The following is a 10,095-nucleotide window of genomic DNA, read 5'->3' on the forward strand; positions in this document are numbered from 1 at the left end:
GCCTGCTTTAACTAATTCGGCCATGATGATTTGGGTTAGGTGGTCTTTCTCTTCCCATCTTTGGGATTAAAAAACAAGGTTTAGCAGGAAGCTGCCCAGTTAAGAATTCTAGGAGGAAGTAGGAAACAACCCAAAAAGCCAGCTCTCTGGCTCCTTTTTGCCTCTACTCTCTCTGCAAGCCTGACCTGCAAATAACAGATAAGGTACAGGACAGAAGAGGTGGGTGCACAGCAACACCTGCCTAAGGGGATGGGAAGTTTCTCAGAGGAAGTGGTGTTTAGTCTGACATCAGAAATGTGTGAGGAAGGTCCCACAGCGGTCTGCTGGGGAAGAGCTTTCAAACAGAAAACCCTAAGGGCAGGGACCTTTAAATGAGAAGGCTGGAGATATGGCTGGTCAAGAGACTGAGGCAGGAGGGTGCTGGGTTAGAGGTCAGAATGGGCTATGTGGCCCGTTCTATGTCAGCCTGGCCTACAGAGTGCAATTGTGTCTGTAAGAATTAGGTGTTGGGGGAGGAGAGAACAGGACAGGTGAGAGAGGGGAGAAAAGAGAGGAGAGGAGAGAGGAGGGAGAGGGAGAGCAGAGGAGGGAAAGGGGGAGAAGATGAAAAGAGAGGGAGAAGTTGGAGAGAAAAGGAGGATGGGATGGAGGGAAGAGGAGGGAAAGAGACTAAGAGAAGAGGGGAGAAAGAGAGAGAGGGAGAGAGAAAAAGAAGGGGAGAGAAAAAGGTAGTAGAGGAAGACTAGAGAGAGAAGATAAGGGCAGGTAAAGGAGAGGGAAGAGAGAGGAGGGAGGAGGGAAGGGAGGAGAGGAGAAAGAGAAAGGAATGGGGGGGGGAGACATCTAAGTAGGGGAGTGTGGCTCAGTAGCACACTTACCTAGCATGTGAGAGGCCTTGGGTTTGATCCCCAGCACATATTAAACAGACAGACGATTCTGACTAGCCATAAAACCAAACAAAACAAAAGACTTAATTTGACCCAAGCTGAGAGTGACACAAGGGACAAAACAGTGTGACAGCAATGGAATTGGCTTGCTCTCCATTGGAAGGTTCTGATAGAACTCCCTGTAACCTGTAACAATGGAATACAAGAGCTAATAGCCACTTGAAACGGGGCGGGGCCGGAGGAACTGGTTTTTATTGAAGAATCCAGAAACTGAATTTTAAATTTTACGGAGTTCTTTTTCCTCATACTTAAATATCTGCACTTGGCTACTGTGGTGATTGATTGTACAGCAGACTGCTCCGATGTGAGAAACTGGGCTTTATGGTGGCCAGGAGAGCCGAGAGGAGACGGTAAACTTTGTTGTGGAGTTAGTGGTTCTATTCAGAACTGGAGGGACCCGGGCACATGGCAGTCAACACCAATGGTTTCATGACTTTGTCCTCCCCTGAAATCTTCCAGTGATTTCTGTACACACACCCTTATCAGTAGTGGCCTAAAGAAATGGACAATTGGTTGGCAGTAAAATTTGACAGAGGTATTTTGCACGTGGGAGGATTTTGCTTGCATCTAAAATTTAAGGTTAGTGTCAGAAACTTGTTTTGAGGTCAACTTTGTAATGGCTGTGTCCAGATTCTTAGCATCTCAGTTACCACTGGCAACAGGCTTCATCCCTTCTTTGTTGATGACACTGTATGTGGGCATCAGGAAGAGAAGGTAGAACAAGCAATAGCTTTAATTTTTTCTTTTTTAAATTACTTTGCGTAGCCGGGCGGTGGTGGCCCACACCTTTAATCCCAGCACTTGGGAGGCAGAGGCAGGCGGATTTCTGAGTTCGAGGCCAGCCCGGTCTACAAAGTGAGTTCCAGGGCAGCCAGAGCTATACAGAGAAACCTTGTCTCAAAAAAAAAAAATTACTGTGTGTGTGCCGAGTATGCGCGTTAAAATGGAGGTCAGATGACAACCATGTGAAGCTACACTCTTTTCTGTTTGGCGGCGTCTGCAGCGCGCAACGACAGCCGCGGGCTCCGAACTCCCACCTCCGTCTCTCGCGCCTCCGCAGCGCACGCGCACTGGGCCGGCCGGGAGCGCTCCTGGGCGTGTGTGGGTGCGCGCGCGCGCGCGCAGCGGGCGCGAGGACGACAGCTGTGGGGAGCGTGCGCGCGCTGACGTGCCGGGCGCCATGTTGGAGGGCTGGTGGTAGCGGCTCGGGGAGGCTCTCGCTCCGTCCGTCTCGCTCCGTCTCTCGCTTCCCCCCCGGCTCCCTTCGGGACCCCCCTCCCCGATCGCCGGCGTGTGGCGGAGTGTGTGCGAGGGCGGGGGCGGGCGTCGGGGGGGCGGGGGCGGGCGCCGCGGCCCCCCGGGAACGGCGGCCGAGGGAGGCGCCGGCAGCGAGGACCTCCCGCGGCGCCATGGACGTCGAGAGGCTGCAGGAGGCGCTGAAAGGTGGGGGTCCGCCGCGCTGCCGGCCGCGCGCTCGGGCGGAGACCGCTCGCGCCTCCCCGCCGCCGCCCGCGCCGGGCTTTGTGTGGGCTGCGGGCTTGGGGGGGGAGGGGAGCGCCTGCACCAGGCCGCGGCCTCGTCGTACTGCGGCGGCGGCGGCGGCGGCCTCCGGGCCTGGGGAGGCTCGCACTCACCATGCTGGGCCGGGACCTTGGCAAGCAACAGGCTCGAGAACACTGCTTCCCAAACTTGGAAACCGCGGGGTCCCGGCGCGTTCTGAGGAGCCCTTGGCCAATGCAGGACATTTGGAGGATGGCGGCTTAGTTGGGTGGCTTGGGGCTAGATTTCATTCAGGTACACGCTGCGGCGGTCGGGGCCCGGGTCGGATGCCGGGGCTCCCCTGCGCCACTCTTAGGGAACACCGAAGGAGAGTCTGTCTGTGAGGTGGAGTGCCCCCTTTAGGAGAATTTGCACTGCCGGTGGAAAAGGGTGATATGAAGGTAGGGATTCGGGGTGCATGTATGTGGGGTATTTGAGTGAGAGGCTGATTTTCTTTTTTTAAAAAAAAAATTTTTTTTTTGATGACAGTTTCTGTGTAGCCTTGGCTGTCCTGGAACTCGCTCGGTAGACCAGGCTGGCCTCGAAACTCGAAATCCGCCTGCCTCTGCCTCCCAAATACTGGGATTAAAGGCGTGTCCCACGGGCGCCCAGCTGAGGCAGATTTTTCTTCTTGTTTCCAAAAGTAGAGAGTTTAAAGTTTTCTTGGCGAGAACATAGTGATAACTCTTTTTTTTTCTTTTTCTTATCTAGATTTTGAGAAGAGAGGGAAAAAAGAAGTCTGTCCTGTACTGGATCAGTTTCTCTGTCATGTAGCTAAAACTGGAGAAACAATGTAAGTAGAAAACATGGGTTCATAGTCACAGGCCCACCTGCCATTCAGAGTTGCTCAGGATGTGGGGGAAAGAGGATTTCAGAACAGGCACGTAATAGATCTGTCAAAATTGGAGACCCCTGGGTATGGGTGAGATAGCCCAACAGGTTAAAGTGCTCGCTACCAGGCCTGAGGACTTGCATTTGATCTGGGAGTGCTACATAATCGAAGAGAGCTGATTCCCAAAAGTTGTCCTCAGACTCATACACAAATCAATAAATAAATGTAATTAAAAAAAAGTTGGAGATGCCTTAAAGATAAAAGAAAAGGTGAGAATGCTTTCTGCCTGTTGCAAAACAATTGTTAAGAATTTATCAGAGTTTTCTAGATTTCTGTGCTTTGGCACAAAGAACCTACTAGTTTTAGTTGGAAAGAACCTAGGAAAGAATGTTCCATTGTGTGGCTTTGATACTGTTGGAGGGATTTGTTGAGCACTACTTTTTTTTTTTTTTTTTTTTTTTTTTTTTTTTTTTTTGTACTGTTGCTCATCCAGCCTTTTGTTGTCTTGCTAATCCTTGTAGTTGTTTGAAGTCTAACTTGGGTTTATTGCCTTGAGGACTTAAGGTGATTATCTGAGGCGTTCCAGATGGTGAGGTTGTCACTGTCCTGACTTTAGCTAACTTCATATGCCCAGCATCTTACTAGACTCCTTTCTAAATGTCGCTCTGAACTGTGTTTTTATCAAAAGGAAGAATCTGGTTTATTGTTCTATAGCTTGTGTGGAAAAAGTTGCTTTCACAGTTTGGCTCAGTTACTCTGGAAGATAACCCACCCGTCTTTGTACACTGCTCCGAGTAGTGTTGGGGGTGGAGAGCAGAAAAGGAAAGGTTATTTTGGGTTCAGTGTTGGTGAGCTGTCTGCTTAGTTTGAATATAACACGCAGCAAGTGGTTATATGGCTTCTTTGTCATTATCACTTTTCAGTCAGGGCCTGTAACCCTGGCTGGCCTGGACCAGCAACTATGTAGACCAGGCTGGATATGAACTCAGTGATCCGAATTCCTCCTGCCTTCTTAATTAAAGTCTTAGGTAGCCAAGCCAGGCTGTTTTTATCCTTTGAGATGAAATCTCAATCTAGCTCAGGTGATTTGGAACTCATAGTCAGTTGTGTCTCAGCCACTATGTGCTGGGGTTACAGATGTGACTGCCACCTCAGCTTCCCTCATTGTTGTCATCAACATCTTAGTATTATTATTACCGGCATCAACATCTTAGTATTATTACCGGAAGGCACTGGAGCTAGAACCTAGTGCCTCATGTGTTAGACAAGAGCCATAACACTGAACTACATTCTCAGCCCCCTTAAAGGTTTATCTTGAACCCTTTAATCCCAGCACTCCAGACAGAGGCAGGTGAATCTCTTGTGAGTTCAAGCTAGCTTGGTCTACAGAGTGAGTATTGGGACAGTTAGGGCTTCACAGAGAAACCCTGCCTGGGGGGGGGGAATATATATATATATATATATTATATAATTATATTATATTTCATATATATTATATATAAATATATTATATATTATATATTATATAATGTATAATATATATATTTTAAAAATATATATATATTGAGAGTTCCTGTCTCTTTAAGGTACCCATATTGGCTTTGAACTTATGGTCCTGCTTTTTCATATCTGTAGTGCTGGGATTACATGCATGCCCCAACATGCTCAGATCTCTGATTATATATTAACAAGTATTCATTTCTTACAAGATTCATTTATGGTTGTAGTTTAGCTTTCTAATAACTAGCTGCATTTTAGGAAGAAAAAATATCTGGTGTAGTGTATAATTTAGTAGTTACACAGCAGAACCATTTCAGTGGTCTGTTAAAATATATTTGTCAACCTAATGTGATTATGATTCATTCACTTAATATTTCTTTGCGTTTCAGAATGGAATCCTTGCATTTCATTCTGCAAAGACATGGTGGTGAACACCTTTTATCCCAGTAAAAGATTAAAGGCACAGACAGGTAGATTTCTGCCAGTTCAAGTACAGCCTGGTCTGTACCATTCTATAACAGCCAAGGCTACATAGTGAGACCCTGTCTTGAGGGGAGAAGGGAACCCTCTAGTGAAAAAAATCATTTATCAGGCTGGAGAGATGGCTCAGTGGTTAAGATCTGACTGCTCTTCCAAAGGATCCAGGTTTGATTATTGGCACCCACTCGTAGGCTCACAAGTCTCTGGAACTCCAGTTCCCAGGGATCTGATGACTTCTTCTGGCCTCCAAGGGCACAGTACACATATGGTGCACATTTATACATGTGAGCAAACACCAAAAATGAATGCAACTCACTAGTTTTACTTGTATAGAAAAGTCTTAAAAATGACTAGGTACCGTTTTTCAGAAGTAATCCCTAAATGAGTCCCTAAAATACCATTTTCTTATATTGCCTCTCTTCCTCTGGAGCTGTTGACTGGACTGAGTTGTTTCTGTGTCATCACAAGAAAAGCATTTTATTTCCTGTTTTTTTTTTTTTTTTTTTGTTTGTTTGTTTTTTGGGTTTTTTTGTTTGTTTTTTGACAAAAGATTATCCTAGCTTTGTGGACTACTCACACCTTTAATCCCAGCACTTGGAAGGCAGAGGCAGGCAGATCTCTTGAGTTCAAGGCCAGCCTGGTCTGCAGAGTAAGTTCTAGGGCAGTTGCAGAAAAACCCTGTGTGGAATAGTAGAGGGGTATCTTATCAGTCGGTCTGTACAATTGCCTTAAGTTTTTTGATTACGTACCATGCCTATAGTTTATCTGCTCTGATTAGAAATTGAAACTCTCTACTTTACACATTGTTTGGATATTGTAAATATTTAGATGTTTTTGAATTAAAATGATTGGTGCTTTTATATTCTTTATTACATTTGGTGGAGTTTGCAACAATATTTTAACTAAACTGGGTGTAGCCTTTCTTGCTTTCTCTGTTTTTCACTAGTCCTGCTGGGTGTGGAACTGTGTCTTTCCTATGTTAGCCCGAGTGCTCAGGCAATTGAGTCACAAGTGCAGGAACCAGTAGCAATTACTTTGTCTAACTGGTTCTGGAGAATGATATTCATATTCCTTCTGTGTGCCAGGCAGGTGCTGTACCACCAAGCAATATCCCCAGTTCAATACTGTGAGCTTTTTTTAAAATGAACTTTGTCCCAGAGCAAATTCCCGGTTCTGGAAACTGAATGGTTGGATTAGTAGATCTCACAATTACTACATGAATCTCTTTTCAGAGAAAGGTAGAAATATGCTAATGTTATTTCCATAAAACAGAATGTTAAAAATTTTAAAATTGTTTAATTTATTTTTTGCTTTTTCAAGATGGGTTCACTGTGTAGTCCTGCCTATCCTGGAAAACACTCTGTAGACCAGGCTGGCCTCAACTCACGAGTCCTTCTGCCTCTGTTTTTCCCAGTCCTGAGATTAAAGATGTATGGTTACCTCTCCTCTATGCTTTAATGCTTATTTTTAATATGTATGGATGTTTTCCCTGCATGTATGTCTGTACACTGTGTGAAATGCTGTGCCTGCCAGGATCAGAAGTGAACGATTTTGAGCTGCCTATGGGTATTTGGAAATGAATTCATGCCCTTTAACTTACAAAGCATCTGTCAAGGCCCCAAGAAAGTTATTTTTTAACAAATGTACCTATTTCATAATGCTTTCCCTCTACCTGTTTTGAGACAGGGTCATGTGTAGCCATAGTTGTCTCCTTTATGGGGGTTGGTTTCTGGACGTGAGCTTTGTTATGCCACATTTAGGAGGCTCAGTGATCACTAGTGGTCCCTTCAGATCTTCTCTTCTCATTTGTGGAGTGGCCAAGAGTATTTTGTTTGTAATTGCTGCTCTCGATCGGGCTGGCCGTGGCTCTGGTGGTCCTGTTGGACCTTTTTGTATGCCTCTGGTGATACCTATTGGATCTTGTGTGTGTGGGGGGGTATGATTTTTAGTTCTGGGCCTTGACCGCTGTACCATTGTTTCCTTTTGAACAGGTAGGTCCCAGAGGTTGCGTGATTTGTCAGCTTTTCTTCACCCTTTGGAGTTTGTTTTAGTCTGTCTGACAGGTTTTGAGAGATGAACAAAGCCAACAATGCCACTCTTCTCTTCTCTTCTCTTCTCTTCTCTTCTCTTCTCTTCTCTTCTCTTCTCTTCTCTTCTCTCTTCTCTTCTCTTCTCCTCTCCCCTCCCCTCCCCTCCCCTCCCCTCCCCTCCCCTCCCCTCCCCTCCCCTCCCCTCCCCCTCCCCCTCCCCTCTTCCTTCCTTCCTTCCTTCCTTTCCTTTCTTTTTTTCTTTTTTTGGAAAACTTAAATCCTTGCTAGATCAGTGTTGTACAAAACTTTTCCTGGGGAACAGTATACTCACCCCTGATAGAGAGCCTACAACATGCCAAACTATGGATACCATCAAAGTCTACTTGGTGAACCATTGAATTTTATTGTGATTCCTTGGGAGAGAATGGCTCAAAGACAGCTGGCATTATTACCAGGCCACGCCCACAGTAGATGACTGACAGCTCACAAAATCTGGTGAACCTAGAGCACACTGCACAGCTTGTAGGCAGCACAACAATTGGAGTGTACTTTCCTTTTCAGTTGCTCTAAACCTCTTTCAAGCAGTTCTGCTGATTTCTGCTTCTTCCAATCAGCTGGTCTCCTTCTCGGGGTTTGTGAAGCTCAGCTTCTCTTCCCAAGAGGGGACTCACTCTCAGCTTTATTGTTTGTTCAGTCAGGGAGTGGTCTAGTGAATCTGGTCAGCTTCAGGGAGTTCTTGAGTTTTTTACCTCTCTGCTTAAAGAGCTTGGCCCTGCAGGATGTTTGATCATGGAGGAACCTGTTACACAGCAGCCAGTTAAATAAAGCTAGTACCTCAAACAGTATGAAATATATGCCAAACCTTAGATCACTACTTGGTGCTAAATAAGTCATAACTGTCATACATTTGCAGTGGTGCTGTGATGGAATTGGAGGTGGTCTAGGTTGTCCAGCGTAGCCTGGAACTTGCTTTATAGTGGGGGTGGCTCTATCTGGCAGTCCTGTCTGACCTCCTTCTGTTTATATATTTGATACTTCAGGAAGGAATTAAATTTTATTTACTTTTTAAATTAAATTAAATTTTTATATTTTTTAATAAATAAATTTTAATTTTTAATAAAATTAATTTTTATTACTTTTAAGTTCCTAAATAATATTTTATTAGGTAACTTAAGTATTTTACTAGTCACTAGGAAGAGACATTATTACGTGTGGGCCTCATAGGTCTTTTATAAATTTTAAGGTGGAAGAATATTTTGTCTGTGGTACTACAAATATTTTTTTAACTTATTAGTATCATGTTTATACTAGAGCATATTGATTTCTCAGTCTCTTAATTTTTTTTTTATATCACACTTTAAAGTGTGGAATCTAAATTACATCTTGCAAGAACTAATTATAATATCTTTACATGTGGCCCGAAAATCAAACTCAGACTCCGGTCATCAATTGTGTCCCCATCTCACTAGCTCCAGTTTTTGTTTTGTTTCTTTTTTTATGAAAGAAACTATAGTTAAAGGCTTTGGTTTTTTTCCTTCCTCGGGTCTAACTTCTGTTTAATTTTCCCTTTAATTTTAAGGGTGTAACATTGAAACTTGCTCTGTTGTTTGAGCTATAGTTTTTTTTTTTAGGATAACTTCAGTGTTTGTATCTATAAAACACTGAAGTACATACTACTTTTGTGTTATTGTTGGTGTGTATGGCTCTGGGAGCACGCCTGTGCACATACATGTGGAGGCTAGGAAGGTGGAACTTACTTTTTTTGCTAAGCTGGTTTTGGTTGGAGCTTTCAGGATCTCCACCCTGTTATTTGTATGCAAAGCCCATATCTTGGTTTTTATTTGATGCTGAAAATTCAAACTTAGTTTTCCTCAAGCATTCTTACCCTCAGACCCTATCTCCCTAGCTCTGCCCTTAAGATTTTCTTTCTATATTAATGTTTTTTTTTTTTTTTAAGATTTTATTTATGTATTGAATATGCTGTGCTGTCTTTCAGACACACCAGAATAGGGCATTCCATTACAGATGGTTGTGTTGTGAGCCACCATGTGGTTGCTGGGAATTGAAATCAGACCTCTGGAAGAACAGTCAGTTCTTCAGTCTTAACTGCTGAACCATCTCTCCAGCCCTAAGATTTTTCTTATTAGCGTATATTAATACATAATGGGTTTCAGTATGAGGTTTTTATGCATTCTGGTCTCCTGTGAGCTTTGCTGGCCTGGAAGTACTCATGTAGATCAGGCTGGGCTTTGAACTCAAGAGATGCTGCCTCTGCTTCCCGAGTGCTGAGATTAAAGGCATATGAACACCAAGTCTGCTGGCAATTGTTTCCTCCCTTAGGTAAACTTTGGCTCTGTAGCCATGCCTTGTGACCTTCCTGTTTTAGCCTCCTTAGTACTCATTTGCAGTGAGCATATGCCTGGCTCACATGGGAAATTCTGCTTTGAGTGCTTGACTCTTCCACCAAACCTCAAGAAGACAGATTTCATGATATATTTTGTATAAGACAAAAAGTAGTTCCTGTGCATACCCTGCCTTATTCTTTGTGATTGTTTTCTGTGAAATTGTATTCTGTTTTAAAATGGGGCTAGGCTTACAATCATATGTCAGATGATAAACTATGCAGTTGTTCTTGGCATGGACGTATCAGGCCTATCAAATTCTTCCTTGCTGCACGGCTTGTGCTGTGTTCACTTGTGTAACATCCCTTCTCCACTGTAGCAGTCTTAATTAAAACCCCATTAGAATTCATGTTCATCATTATTTG

General features: G+C 44.1%; 1 protein-coding gene across 2 annotated transcripts in view; it reads left to right on the forward strand.

The window, feature by feature from the left end:
• The first annotated feature begins 2,132 nt into the window (after positions 1-2,132).
• Ppp4r2 (protein phosphatase 4 regulatory subunit 2) overlaps positions 2,133-10,095 on the forward strand; it is a 38,554-nt gene continuing 30,591 nt past the window's right edge. Inside the window, exons 1-2 of one of the 2 annotated variants that reach the window (XM_034511725.2) lie at positions 2,133-2,390; positions 3,198-3,279. In XM_034511725.2, coding sequence (XP_034367616.1) covers positions 2,357-2,390; positions 3,198-3,279 — 116 coding nt within the window. In that variant the 5' untranslated portion in view covers positions 2,133-2,356. The remainder of the gene's footprint in view (positions 2,391-3,197; positions 3,280-10,095) is intronic. The other variant, XM_076940185.1, reaches the window with a different exon arrangement.

This window comes from Arvicanthis niloticus, chromosome 9, assembly GCF_011762505.2.
Source record: "Arvicanthis niloticus isolate mArvNil1 chromosome 9, mArvNil1.pat.X, whole genome shotgun sequence".
Taxonomy (NCBI): domain Eukaryota; kingdom Metazoa; phylum Chordata; class Mammalia; order Rodentia; family Muridae; genus Arvicanthis; species Arvicanthis niloticus.